The following is a 14,678-nucleotide window of genomic DNA, read 5'->3' on the forward strand; positions in this document are numbered from 1 at the left end:
CATTTTATCCTTTGAGCGAAGACCAGTTGCAAGTGCCAAGAGTTATGGGTACAACTGACATGCTGATTTGAAACCTGGGCAGCCCGGATGCATAGAAACATTCTGTCACCTTACTCTGGTCTCTACCTCATCTCATTAATCTTGGCATCTCATTAATCTAGCAGAAAGCTTTCCCAGACATCAGGGTCTAATCTCCTGGGCCCACAGAGAAGGGGGAGCTTCCCAGGGCTTCTGGACACTCGTTCAATTAACCTGGATGACCTACTTGTGACAGGGCCAGCTGAATCTCTTCACAGCTGCATGTCACCAGGGCCAGGGTGCCTGAACTGCACCACCCCAGCCAGCTCACACCCCACCAACGAAGCCCTCTAGTTCCCATATGCTTAACATCTGTCAGCCCCTCTTTTCTGGCTTGGGGAACTGGTGTGAAGTTTCTGGGGCCCTCAGCTCTGTGGATGGAGGAAGACCTGCTAAACAGCCCACTGAACGCCATTCCAAGATCATCCACCCCCAGAGGGTGTCACAAGGCCATATTGTGGGTCTCCCATATTCTAAGACCCTGAGAAGGGCAAACCTCTTTGCAATTAGGTAAGCATGTTACTTGTCTCCTCAACTTTTGTTAGTGCTTCTTTCCCTAACTCCCCCTCTCTAAAAAAAGGCCCCGATAGGCCTTTAATCTTCAGGGCCTAGTTACTCAAGAAAGCAATGCAGCAAGTAAACAGACAAGCAAGCCTGTCATTCTCACAGCTTTTAACAAACCCAGGAACCAGGAAGTTCTGAGCCATTAGTACCAATGATGTTAGCTGTAGACTTGAACCTAGCATAGAGCAGATACTCTGCACACAACCTTAAATGCATGAAAAGCCACAGCTGTGGAGCAGAACATGGACAGCGGGCACTAAGGACATGCCCACTGAGAGATCTGCCCCTATAAGCCTAGTGAATGGCAAAAGCAGAATTTGAATCCACTTCAGATCAGGTACATTTGTTACAGCACATTACCTGGCCACCATCAGTAATGGCTTGATCCCTTGTGTGAGGGCATGTGTATGTGTGCAGGTAGCCCAGACACCACACAACAAACAGGTATTACTCTAAGGCATCTAGCTAACCAGAGTGAATAAAGTCTTAGAAATATTCATTCATCCACATGACATTTTTGCACATGGGCCAGGGACTGGGAGTACAAAAGTGAGCACAGTGAGTTGGGACCCTACTCTTGTAAGGCATAACAGGCTGTGATTTTCAAACTATGGCCACATCCATCAAATTATCTGGTTTCACTATCCCACGAGTTAAAGAGTGCCAGGCCCAAGGAAAAGTTTGTAAATGAATAGATGGATGAACACATACTTGAATGAATTTGTGATGGCTGGATGGCTAGATACAGGTAGGGATGGATGGATAGACAGATGGATGGACAATTGATGACTGGATGCATGGGAACAGGTGGGCCTATCAGTAAATGTTGGAAAGCAGCCGCTACCAGATACAGATATTTTCATCTTTCAAGTGAGAATCAGGTCCCCTGTAGGGCACAGACACCACAGAGAAGGACCTCTGGTTGCAGTACTTGTCCTAGAGATGCCAATTTCATCCATCCGTGGCCTCCTTACCTGGTGGGCAGTTACATCCTGGAGACATCTTCGGGGCTTCCCTGCGTCTGCGTGAGTGGAGCTTCCATTTCTGCACAAAGAGACAGACAAGAGGAGTCACTATGTGGGAGCTCGTAAACACTAAGAAACACTAGAAAGCATGTGTGGGCTGGTGGAGAAGGAGGGGAGAGGGGATGAGGGGCCACATGGGGTTATCAGGGGGACAGCTCCTGGATCAAAGATTGGCAGTTAATGGCCCTCCATTGGCTACCAGGCGCCTGGGTAGTAAGAAGCAGAGCAGACCTAGCATGGCAATTTCAGCATGTGATGTCTTCGAGGAGCTCTTAAAGAAAGCACGGGGCCCTGCAAACCAGTGGCCACCTCCTGTACCCCATTCTCAGGCACACAGCCACATGCTCTGCTCAGCAATCTGCTAATTATTTTCCTTCTTGGATGGGGAATCCTGGGGCAAGGATAGAGCCTTCCGTTCTAGTGTCCTTCACCTGCTTGGGCAGGTAGGCAGGAGCGAAGGCAGGAAGGCTGGGAGGTTCTAGCATCTTCCCCTACAGCTCAAGCCACTGAGCAAACCTTGGAGATCGCGAGGAGGTAGGATACCCCATTCCCCAGGAGCTGCCACGTGGTTAGTGGCAAGGGGACAGGCCCATGCAGCATGGCCATGCATGGGGATGTGCACACCTCTGTGAGCCTGCAGGCCTGACATAGGATCCTTTCATGGTGACCCTTGCTACAAAGTGGCTCACTAGCACAGTGGACAGGGGCACCTCTGCAGCCAGATCGCCCCAAGTTCATAGGTGGTGCTCAGACCCTGGCTGATCTCCCTGGTGGCTGAGAGGGCCAGGAAGGTTGATATACATCAAGGATATGACTGACACCTAGGAGGCCTTAGAGAACATCAACTGCTATTGAACTGTGGCACAGGTGAGGACCCCACAGCTGCCCAACCAAGAAGAGAATGCACCACATTCTCTGACTCCAGTGAAGAGTTAGAGGCTAGTAGTCCCTTCATTTAATTTCCAGAGTTCTTTTTAAAGTTATTGTTGAGTGGCTTGCAGGCTGTAGAAGCTAATCTAGAGATGTCATATCAGCAAGTCCCCAGTCCTCTTGTCTGATCCGTTTCCTCTTTCAGAGCCAGCGTATGCTTTTCTTCAAGGTCCCTGGTAAGTATTTTAGGCCCTATGTGTTCCACAGCCCCTGCCACAGCGACACAGCAGTTCTGTGGTAGGCGAAAGCAGCCACAGATGATTCAGAGACAAATCAGTGTGGCCACGGTCCCATAAAAAGGGGGTTTGCAAAACAGGCTCCAAAGGGCTGAGCTGCGGTTTGACCATCCTAGTGCAATCACTGTGCAAATGTGCCATTCTTCCCATCAGGAGAAAGAAAATAGCTTCTCTCTGAGGGTGGTGCTCTTTCTAGACAAACTCCTGGATGCCAGCCTTCCCTCTGTCCCTCCTCTCCTCTCCCCTCCTCCTCTTCTCCCTTCCTACCCCATAGAAGGCTCTCCTTCAGGGACCAGCACCCTCTATGTTGTTAAATCTGGTGGCCAGTCCTTGTCCAAGTCTTGGCCTGTGGCATCCTTTGCTGGCTGCTCATCCTCTGTGAACCTCACATACTTGGCTCCCAGGACACTGCACTCTTTTCCTTTACCTCTCAAGGCCCTGGCTGTTCCTTTTTGGTGCTTTCCCCTGGTTCTTTGGATGCTAAGATGCTGCAAGTCACAGGCCTCTGCTCTCCCCTCTAGACCCAGACTTCACCTGGTTCTGTGGCTTCTAAACCATCTCCACTTTTACACCTCCAGCCTGGAGATCACCGTGCAGCTTTAGCACAAACTGCCAGCTGTGTGCCTGTCTGAGCTTCTAGCCCATGCCCAGGTGACATAACTGTAACTTCCAGTTACTTAAAACCTGAATTGCTGGCACCTGTGGCTCATGCCTATTATCCTAGTCAGGAGGCTGAGCTCTGAGGATCAGGGTTCCAAGGCAGCCTGGGCAGAAAAGTCCAGTGAAACTCTCTAGTTACACACACACACACACACACACACACACACACACACACACACACACACACACACACACACACACACACACAAGCTGAAGTGGTTATCGCCCAAGTGGTACACACACACACATACACACATACACACATACACACACACACACACACACACACACACACACACACACACACACACACACACACACACACACACACACACACAAGCTGAAGTGGAGTTATCGCCCAAGTGGTAAAATGTCAACCTTGGGCAAAAAAGCTAAGCAGGAGCTTGAAACCCTGAGTTCCAGTCTTAGAACTGGCAGGAAACAAAACACTCATCCAATGATTCCCATACCTTCCAGTGCACACCCCCTTCCCCTTCTACCCTTACCCCTGCTGCCATCCTCAGCCAGGGTGGCCACTCTGTCTGTCACCCCATGTCAGCCTGCACTCATGGTCTGTCTGCCTGGGTTGTTCTTTTCCTAACTATCCACCTGTGAGCTTCAGATGAGCCATCCTAACTCCAGACTTCCCATCCCCTCCCCAGTTCATTTTTTTGGGGGGGTCCGGTCGTGGGGTCTGAACTCTGGGCCTGGGCACTGTCCCTCAGCTCTTCAGCTCAAGGCTAGCACTCTACCACTTGAGCCACAGCGCCACTTCCAGCTTTTTTCTTTTTGCTTATGTGGTGCTGAGGAATCGAACCCAGGGCCTCAGGCATGCAAGGCAAGCGTTCTACCACTAAGCCACCTTCCCAGCCCCTCCAATTCAATTTTTTTCTTGTTTATCTCACTTGTTGCCTCCCTCAATCATCCAAAGGGAAGCTCCACAAGAACACAGATACTGTGCTCTGTTATGCACTGCTCTCTCCCCGCTGCTTAGGACAGGGCCTGCCATGTGGTAGGTGTGCAATACAAGGCAGGAAATGTCAGAGTCAGCATCACCTCCTCCAGACAACAGCTCAGCCCCTGTGGGTATCCGAGACTGAGGCTGAGCTGGGGTTGGGTAGTCTTAGGATGGATCCCACCACACCGGGTAGAGAAGGTTTCCTGTTCCCCGCTGGCATCCAGGGCCTCCTGGAATGGCCAGAACTGAAACATCACCCCTGATGGGTTCGCAGCTTAAAATGCCTGTATCAGTATCAAAGAGTGGTGGCCATTTCTCCCACAGAGAATTCAGCTCCAGCCTGGCCCAGGATTTAGGGGTCACTCCCTCCCCATCCCAGCTTCAGAGTTTTTAAAGGGGCTCAGCTGCCCCGTTATGCCTGGGTTATCCATGGACTGAGTCCAAGTCATGTGAGAAGCCTGCAAAATAGGGTTATGCCCCCTGCCCACCTCTAAGTACTACTGTGGAGATGGAGTAAGTTCAACAGTGGCAGAGCCGGGGAAATGCTGGAATGTTAAAATGATCATCAGTGAGGTGCTTATACACAGAGCGCACACTAGACTAGGCACTGTGCTAAGCACTTTAGGGAAAAAAATCAATCATTTAACCATAATATTTATTATTATTTAATTTTTTGATGGCGCACAGACCTACCTGATGAACTCAGCTCTTCATGATTGCTAGGCAGGTGCTCTACCACTTGAGCCATGTCTTCAGTCCTTTTTGCTCTGGTGAGCTGTTTGAAATAGGTTCTCACTTTTTGCCCAGAGCCAGCCTGGATCTCAATCCTCCTATTTATACTTCCTGACATAAAACTAGAATGATAATTTCATATTGCCATGCTCAGCTCTTATTGGCTGAGAAGGGGGTGGAGGTGGGGCTCTCACAACCTTTTAGCCCAGGCTGGTCTAGAACTGTAATCCACCTAATCTCTGCCTCTTGAGTAGCTAGGATTACACATGTGATCTCGGAATGCCTGGCTATTAATTTTTGGTATGATCCCTACTAGAACTCAGCGACCCCGGGGACTGAATTGGGGCACCGATGCCCTCTGCCCTCAAGCTGACGTGGCATGTATCACTGCTGGACTTGGTGATGGGGTAGAAGCCTGAGCTAACATGGCAGGGTTCAGCTGTGGTCTCTTCCCAACATCCCCGCTTTGTGTGAAGCAAGAGGCAGAATGCCTCAGTACCTCAATGTCCTCATTCCCACAAGATGGGAATGACATTTCCTAGACTGCACAGGAAGGTGGAAGGACTTCAACAGAGACTCTGGCCACCTGCTTGGCTGCCGTGGTATCCTCCATGGCCTGGTGAAGGCCACTACTGTTCCCGAGCTGCCACTGAGACGCAGGCAGGGTCCCTGGGGGCATCGGGTGCCCCACCACAGGGAAGGGGGCAAGTGCCCTCTTCTTTCTACCCTCCCCACTCCTGAGAAACCTAGCTCCTCGCTACTTCCCCAAGATGGAGGGGGCAAGCAAGGGTCCCAGCTGAAGCCAGGCCTTATGCCTCCAAGGTCCAGAAGCTGCAAGAGAAGGAGGTGCCCATGGACATGACCACATCACAGCAGGTGTCCAAGCCTGTGCTCTTGCACACGTGCCTGACCTGGAACAGCTTGATGCCTTCTGCAGAGCCCTTTTCTCAGTGTATGTGTTTCTGGGCTGGAGACCAGGCCAGGTGTGGAAGGTGTAGTCTGGAACTGGGGTCTCTGGTTCACATAACCCAAGCCATTTACATTTAGGTCTACCTTCTAGGCTTGGTCCCAGGACAATTGGAGTTTGGGGTCAGGCGGAGGCAGAAGTGGGTGGGCTATAGATGGAGAGAGGGTCTTCTAGTAAGGAAAGAAAGCTCAGAGGAAGCCCATGCTGCTTAGTGCTGCTGGCCAAACCCAGGGACCACCCAAGAGGGCTGGGCCCACAGGAGGCGTTTCTTAAAGCAACATACCCATGAGCTGCCACCCGCTACACCCGCCTCAGGGCGCAGACAGCTCAGTAGGGTGAAATCAAACCGGAGGAAATTCAGACATTCAGTCCACACCCACCCAGACTGGACTACAGGCTGCTTGGGGGCCTGAACACTGGGGGGCTGGGAGGGAGCCATGGAAGGCCCAGGGAGCTGTCTTCATTCTCCTTCCACAGCTCTCTTTGTGCAATAGACTTGGCGCCTGATCACAGACTCTCAAGGCCCTGAAATAGAGGCCTGAGGGTGCACCGGATACTATGTGCTACCTCGGCCTCCCTGCTTCTTCAGAACCTTGGACAGATGTGGCCCAAGCTCTACCGTTCAGAAAGGGCAGGGAAAGGAGGCACATGCCTCTGTGAGAACCCCAGCTTTAGTCTGAGGAAGTCCTTCCTTCCAGCTAACCCAAGACCCTGCTGCTCCAGAGCCTGCTTCGAACTGAGCCCTGGAGCTCTGGGATCTCAGAAGACAGAGCTTATCTCTGGGCCTGCTGCTAGATGAGACAGGGACCCTCAGACCAAGAACTCAGTGTTCCCCATGGAAGCTGATTCTCTTCCTTCCTCCTTTCCCCAGCTGGGTGCACCTGCTGCATGTCTAGAGTGTGGAGTGCTGGACATGGGTATCCAAAAGAAGCAGGCAGGAGGCCATCCTCATTGGCTCAGAGTCTAGGGAGCAGTACACAGCAGTCTACAAACCCAAATGTCAATGCAAAGCGGCCGCTGTTAGCAGAACTGTGACTGAGAACCAAGCATGGGCACAGACTACTGGTTTCGCTCATCACAGGGGAAGTGACAGCTGAACTAAGGACACAGGGCAAGCTACCAGGTAAGGACCTGGGCACAGGAGAATGACTCCACGCTGGCACCACAATGCCCTTCTTAGGAATCAGGCAAACATCTCGCATACAACTATTCATTTAGCACTCGGAGCAACCTGTTTCCTGAGGCAAGAAAGAAGTAACTTGCAAGATGGCACCCATCCAGGAAGGCCAGAGGCAGGATCTGAACCCAGGACCATCGTCTCTGCTCTCTATTCCATATTTGGGACAGGTGGGGCTTTCAAGATTAAAATATCTATGACCCAAGTACCAGGCCCTTAAAGGACTTTGTTTTGACTTTTGAAATTCTGCAAACAACAACTCTTATAGCAGGAGATACTTTTATTACCATCACTCTTATTTTAGATACAACCTGAGAGACAGACAGAAGTCAAAGAGACAGGTCGCAAACCACTAATTCACAAGAGCTGGATTTGAAACCAGCAATCTGGCTCCAAAATCTAGACTCCAAAATTTAGCACCATGCTGTGGTATCGTGAAACACTGGAGAGGATGGCAAAGAGTGGGCCCTTCACAAGCCCCACAGATCATAAAGAGATGTGACTCTGGTCTGAGTGCAATGTCTAGTTACCAAAGTGTTTAGTTTGAATAAGGGAGATCATGTGATTGTATAAAGGCCACCCTGACTTCTGTGGGGATGATAAGAGGTTTGGGACAGAGTGGGCAGAAGCAGGAGAAAGACAGGCTTGGGTTTGAGGCAGGACTGGCACTGATGAAGGGCAAGAGCAGGTGTGTGTGCAGGTCAGGGGCAGGGGAGGTGGAGCTGGAAGATGTAGTAAGGTGTGTGTAGCCAGACTTGTAATAATCAGTTCGGACACACTGATGTCAATCTTCTTGGCCGGCCCAATTGTCCACTTAGTCAGAGCATGACCTGATGCAGAAATCCACGGGAGAGCACCTGCAGCTTGGCAGGTGGCTGTGGCTGTAAAGTCCCTAGGGTGGCGGAAGCCCAGGCCACAGGGCAGCCTATGGCAGCAGCCAGGTCTCCCTGCTGTAAATTGAAGAGGCTGGGCAGCCAGGGAGAGCTTGTAGCAGTGGGCCTGGGGAGTCATGAGCAGAGTGCCTCCAGGGGAGGAGGTAGGGGTGGTATGGAATGGATGAGGCTGGACAGGCAGAAGCCCAGCTCAAGTGGTCTCTAGCCACAGCAGCCTCCAGGGATGGAGGGACAGGAGCCGAGTGGCCCATCCTCTCTGGCCCTCTGTGTGCAGTTTGCTCTTGCTCTTTGATGGCTCAGAGGCACTGGCTGCCAGCAGCCCCTTGCCTCCTTCTGCTTGTCTTCAGAGACTCTGTGTCCAGGGCACATGCAGTACTGGCTGCAGGAAGAAGGATAGTCACTGTGGAGGTCCTTATCCATGAAAGCTGGGGACCCCAGTCCGTCTAACCTTGAGCCTTAGTTCCCTCTGGAGTAACTTTGCTCACTGAAGATGCAACAAGCTTCAGGAGGGAAAGGGGAACCATCATAAAAGGTAGAAGATGGGGCTGGGGTGTGGCTCAGTGGCACAACACTTGCTTACCATGTGCCAGCCAGGCCCTGACTTCCATCCCCACTACCACAGAAACAAAGACCACAAAAACAAAAACAGACAACCCCATGAACAACAACAAAACACAGAAAGAAAGATTTCTAGACTTCTCCTTGGTGCCAAACCCTCAGTTGGCTTTGTCTTTTAGAAAACACAGCGGTAGAGCTGACCTTCCTTAAACCTCCTGGGCTTTCTGGCAACTCAGCACACACCAGGGCTCCACTGCCACCTCATTGTGATCCTAAGCACCGTCACTGTAGCCCCATGAGCATTGTGGGGCGCCAGGCACCCTGAATTGTAGCCCAGCACAATTATCCACCCTGTCCATTCCCTGCTCCTTTCAAGAGCCTGCATCGGCCCCCCCACCCAGCAGCTCAGCCCCCAGCCTGTCAGTCCCTGTTTTGATCTCTCTCTTCAGACACCATAAAGACCCCTGTCTCCATCCTACAGCTTCAAGATGTTCCTATTGTAACTCCCCTTTCTAGAGATATGGGGACTCATCTGCCTGAAGTCCATCAACATCTTAGCCTGGAAATTTCAGCTACTTCCTTTCCCAGGGATCCCTCAATGCCCAGATGAATCACAGATGGTGGGAGGGAGGGACAGTGACATCAGTCTTCTTATCTGTAAAATGGGGCAACAAGCATGCTAGTCCCTTGGGAAAGTATCGGGGATTGAGAGAATAATCCTGGAGCCACTTATGGCTCCCTGGATGATGGCCCTCATCAGTAAGCGTGACACTCCCATTGTAGCCGCACCATTGTCATCAGGGATGGGAGACTGCCTGGCACCCCTAAACTCTTGGAGGAGGCCTCAGAGTGTCTCTGCTGCTCCCCATGGGACTCCAACATGGATCCCATTCTATCTGACCCCATTCCCTCCTTCTCCACCCCTGCTGCCCAGTCCTAGGTGTCATCTGATTTTCTACATTTGGGACATTCCAGTTTCGTTCTTCACAGCAAGAAAATCAAATAACAGGCAGCTGGAGTGCTCATTAAGAGTCCCAGAGCAGGAGAGAGGCGCTGATGCGGGGGGGGGGGGGGAAAGTCAGCTGAAGTCTGGAAACCACACTTCCAGCTCCCCCGGTCCTCCTCTCCAGGCCTGGCCCCTCAGATCCACTGCTGGCGAGTCTGCCTCAAGCCCCCTCTCCTACTGGAGTCCCCTTAGCTTGATGTTTCCTCCAGTACCATCTTCCTGAACAGACACCATCTCTGCCCTCAGGGTGCTTGTATGTCTGGATTCTTGCCTTCAGGACATTGCACAGGCTGCGCTTTCCCAACCTGGCCCTTTCCAATGCCTCCTCCTTCCTTCAAGGTATAGCTCAGGTTCATGTGCCTTAAGGATGGCTTTCCTGGCCCCAAAGCCCTCCCTAAGCATCCTCTGGTTCAGAGTATGATCACCAGCGGTAGTGCTTCCCAGCACCTCTGCCTCCTCTGCCATCTATAGGGAAGCCGAAAGTGTGTCAGGATGGCCCAGCTTGCATTAGGCCACCTGAGAATCTAGCCTTGGCCTCCTAGGCAGCTCCCTAGTCTAGGCAGCTCCCAGCTGCCTGTGTGTGCATAAGGAAGCTCCTTTGCACAAGCATGTCACAGAACTGACCCCCTCCTCCCTGCGTGGGCCTCTGTCTCCCTCTCCTTTCTTACCCATTTTCTCTCTTCTCTTCAAATGGCCTGAGAAAGGAGAGGCCAAGGGTGGGTTTCATGAGTTCTGGGGACTTCACGACAGGAACTAAAGCTGCTCTAGAGCAGAGCTGACCCAATTTTCTGCCAGAATGTGCAGGTGTTGTGTCTGCCATGCCAGAGTGGATGCTGAGCGCCGGACGTGAGCAGGTGGGGGCCTGCAGAACTCAACCCCTAACTCCATTCCACTTAGATGTAGTAAGTCACTTGACCTCTGCCTACTGTTTGGGATTGGAAGGGCCTAGAGTATGTCTCCAAGAGCCTCAGGACTTCGGACCCCATCCAACAGGCCAGGCTCCACCCACAGGGCAGCTTCCTCCCTGTAGCTCCATCACCTTCCCTTTTTGCCCCAGGTGTCACCCCTATAGCCACTATGTCTAGTGACTCTTTTCAGCCCTTCCCCAACCCTACCCTGGGTGGGGATACCCTCTGCCTTACTGGTTCACCTGCTTGAGAGTGCCCCTCCCTTTTTGCAATAGTGGGGATGGAAGCTAGGACCTTTTCTGTAGAGTATAGTAGGCAAGCACTATACTATTTGGCCCATACCTCCAGCCCTTTTTAACTTGTGTTCTGAGACAAGGTCTGGCTGAGTTATGTGAGTTGGTCTAGAACTCATGATTCTTCTATCTCAGCCTCCTGAGTGCTAGGATTATAGGGAGGTACCATTGTACCTGGCTCAAACGCTCACTCTAAGGAAATAAGTACTCTCCTCAATATTCTTTGATGGCTCCCCATTACCCCTATGTAGATTTGTTCCTAAAACACCCTCTTGATGTGGGCTGTCTAGCTCTCGTCAGGCCTATCTTCAACCAGAGTTCTGGCCTTCCTTCAGTTCCCTGGACAAACCCCTCCCTCTGGCTCCTGCTTCAGAAGCTGCCCTTCAGCTCCTCAATGCAAAGTCCCCCATTCACCCCCTTTTTCTCTTGGCAAAATCCTGTTCACTCTTCAAATCTTTATTTAAGAGTCACTTCCTCAGGAAGCCCACCAAGATTGTTACCACCATCAGACCTCATTGTCTGTAAGACATTCTCATGATTGTAGGTTTTTTTTTTCCTCTGTCCATTTTCCATTACAATGAGCAGGGTAGAACTGTGTCTCCTGCAGTGCCCAACCCATAGCTGGCCCTCAGGAAATGATGGCAGAACACAGTGGAAGGAGGATAGCACACAGAATGAGGATGCTTAGGTGACCCTGAGCAGCCACTGCTCCTGTAGGAGCCAGGCTCAGGGGGTACCTGGGAAAATACCTGCTGCCCTCTTACTACTCAGCCAGTGCTTTCTGCACACCCAGCCAGCCATCAAAAGCTGCCTGCTGCTACAGGGAAGCCCAGAGACTGCCCCAGGCCCAAGGGACCATGGATGGCCTGACCCAGCCCTCTGGATTCCCTGGGGCCCTGAGAAGCGTGGGAATGAGCTGGCAGCAGCAGGCATGGGGCATCACCAGTACCAGTGATCTGCTCTGTGGGTGACCTCTCTGCTCTGGCCCATGATTCTCACCCTACACTACCCCCCAGGGAACTGCCCTGGCAGAGGAACGGATTTGGAAAGGAACTGGAAGCACCCTGTTAAACTAGCTCTTCACCCAGCACCACTGGATTTAGATTCTAATGTTCGCCACTGCCTCAGCCATTCTTCCATCCAGAGAGGTTAGAGTATTTGTCCCAGGTGGCACAGCATGGAAGACCCAGATAAAACCTAGGGTTGGGAGCTCCATACACTTTCTGCTAAGTAAGAGACTCTATATCAAGCTTCTCCTAGATGATTTCTATGGCCAGCCTGCTCCAGGACCACTTCCCAGATTTCTGCCACTCTGGCCACTTGTCCTCCCTCCCTGGGCCCTAGTCGTTCATCTTTGTTATCCAAATTCAGTAAATCCCAGCCTGTATCCCTCTAGGTCCCGGCTTTCCTCTGGTGGGTGTCAAGAGTACCCTTTCTTTCTAGGGAAGATGCCTACTTCTCATGAATTCCAGCACTGTCATGGGTCAGAGATGTATTAGTAGCTTTTAGTCGACCTGGCATCAAGGAAACTTGGGGAGTGGGAGAAAACTCACCATCCCCTTTCCAGAACAAAACTGTTGGGGCGTATTCCAGAGAAAACCAGTTTACAAGTACAGGCAAATCTGAGCTCAAGGATAGCAGAGCCAGGCAGGGGACCCATTCATGGGCTTTAGTGGCCCGGGGCAGCGTGCGCCAGGGACCCGGACACCACTCCCTGTAAGACCTGCCTCCTCTGGCCCCCAGAGACCTTCAATGACTCTCCATCTCTCACCCCGCTTCTCAATGGAACCATAAAAGCCAGGCACCATGGATCCTCGTGAGACGGTCCGGGAGGACCAACCGGGCTCAGCCAGCCTCTGTCCCCGGACTCCAGGTCTGCTTTCCTCTGCTGGGGCACCGAGAGGCTCTCACCCCACGCGGGCCATGGCCAAAGGGCGCGAAGTGGAGCTCATCTGCCATCGTACCCCAGAAAGCCCGGCCTTCCTCCACCTGCCCGGCGCACCTAGGGCTCTTCCAGCGCTGGAGGCAGCGTCGCCAAGTGGTCACACGCAGCCCGACCTGGCGCTCGGGGGTCCTTGGCGCTGGGGCGGGCGTGGGTCTGACCTCCCACACCTCCCGCAGACAGCACGTGCGAAGCCAGGGCGCACCGCGCGGCGCGGATCGTGGGGGCGCCCGTGGGCACGGGGCTGGTGGAGAGAATCTGGAGGCTGCGCGAGGGGGCGCCGCGGGGAGGGATCAAAGCCAGCAACAAAGAGCCACAGACCTCGTCCAGCAGTTGGTTGACTCGTCCCAAAATAGCCGTCTCCATTTGCCGTTCCCCGCGCTCCGCTTCCAGGCGCAGCACCCGGGCCTGCAGCTCCGCAGTCCGAAAGTGGGCGAGCAGGCTGAGCGCTAGCGCGCACAGGGCCAGCGCCAGGAGCCCGCACGACCCCGGGCTGGGCAGCCGCGCGCAGCGCTCCGCCCGCGCGGCCGCCGCCGCCGCCACCGCCACCGCCCGGGGCTCGCCCAGCTCCCCGGGGCCGCGGGCGCGCTCCGCTACCATCCCCTCGCTTCTGGAGGACCAATAAATAAATAAATAGAATAAATAAAGGCGCGAGCCGGCGCCAGAGGGTGCGATCCAAACTGAGGAGGGAGAAAAGGCTTGTGTGGCTGGAAAACGCCCCCTTTCCTTTACTCCCGGCGGCCAAGAGCAAGGGGGAAAAAAAAATCTCAGGAGGAGGGGGGTGGTGGTAGAGAAAGCCCCTCCCAAATCACAATCAGCTGTAATCGGGGTACCCCAAAGTGAGAAAAATAAAAGTTATTGCGGAGACCGTTCCAAAGTCCAGGGGAAGTCGGGGGTGGGGGGAATCTGGCCGGCAATCCGCCCGTCTTTCCCCTCTAGTGTCTGCAGAATCCCCGAGCGGGTGTCGCCCAGTCGGCCCTTCTGGGTGTCTCGCGTGTCCCCGGCGAGCCGGTTTCAGTCCCCGGGCGGAGGGGCGCGCGTGGAGGGCCCCATTGGGCTGAGGTGGGTCGTGGCCGCGGCGGAGCAGCGCCCAGGCCGATTCCGGCGCCTGTGTAACTTGACACACCCGCTGTGGCTGCACGGATCGGATGAGCAATTCGTGCTACTTCCCAAACTAATCTCTCCCGCCCCCTCCCCCCCTCCTCCTCTTCTTCCTCCTCCTCCCCACTCCTCCTCCGCCGCCCGCGGGGGAGCACTGCGCGGGAAGGGGGGGGGCGCTTGGATTTGTTTATTTATGCAAACTCGCCTGGGATGGGGGGCGTGGTGTACTCCGGGGCCCCTGAGGCCCCGTCCCGCCGCCCCGGGAACCCCTCTTCAGCGCTCTTATTCCTCTTTGAAGTGGCATCGGGGTTATTTATAGGCAGGAACCCGGGTGGAGTAAAAAAAAAAAAGTGGGGGTTGCGCTTCTCTCCCTTTCCCCAAATTCACACCAAGGGCTCGTTTCGTCGTCGCCAAAGTCGTGACACCTTGCGCCCATGAGCTGGTAAAGCCGACACTTGGCACCCCACTTCCCCACCCGGCACACGGCTGAGTTATCTAGTCAGGGCGCCTGCATGAACTTCTCTCGTCCCCCCACCTCCCCCATCTCCAACAGAATGATCTGAAACTCTGCCATCATTGCACTAATGCTGACTTCTCACCCTGGTCTTGGGCTCTGCATTCCTAGTCTTGAGGATTTGCCAGCCACACAG

At 53.4% G+C, this 14,678-nt stretch overlaps 1 protein-coding gene across 1 annotated transcript; it reads right to left on the reverse strand.

Moving 5' to 3' along the window:
• Window positions 1-1,508: 1,508 nt before the first annotated feature.
• LOC138825867 (collagen alpha-1(XIII) chain-like) lies at window positions 1,509-14,063 on the reverse strand. The gene is made up of 3 exons (XM_070020503.1): window positions 13,249-14,063; window positions 1,617-1,686; window positions 1,509-1,528 (listed from the first exon to the last, which is right to left on the reverse strand). Exons 1-3 carry the CDS (start codon window positions 13,525-13,527, stop codon window positions 1,509-1,511), a joined length of 369 nt encoding a protein of 122 aa, XP_069876604.1. The 5' UTR covers window positions 13,528-14,063.
• Window positions 14,064-14,678: the final 615 nt, after the last annotated feature.

Source organism: Dipodomys merriami, unplaced genomic scaffold (genome assembly GCF_024711535.1).
Source record: "Dipodomys merriami isolate MVZ:Mamm:240054 unplaced genomic scaffold, mDipMer1.0.p SCAF_14, whole genome shotgun sequence".
Classification (NCBI taxonomy): Eukaryota; Metazoa; Chordata; class Mammalia; order Rodentia; family Heteromyidae; genus Dipodomys; species Dipodomys merriami.

Excerpts from the sequence above, each read along its gene's own strand:
- LOC138825867 (XM_070020503.1), bottom strand. The coding sequence starts at position 13,527 with ATGGTAGCGGAGCGCGCCCGCGGCCCCGGGGAGCTGGGCGAGCCCCGG. Across the intron at positions 1,687-13,248 it reads TCAACCAACTGCTGGACGAG|AAATGGAAGCTCCACTCACG; the intron begins GTCTGTGGCTCT and ends CTCTTTGTGCAG. Across the intron at positions 1,529-1,616 it reads AGGATGTAACTGCCCACCAG|GGGACCTGATTCTCACTTGA; the intron begins GTAAGGAGGCCA and ends TGTGCCCTACAG.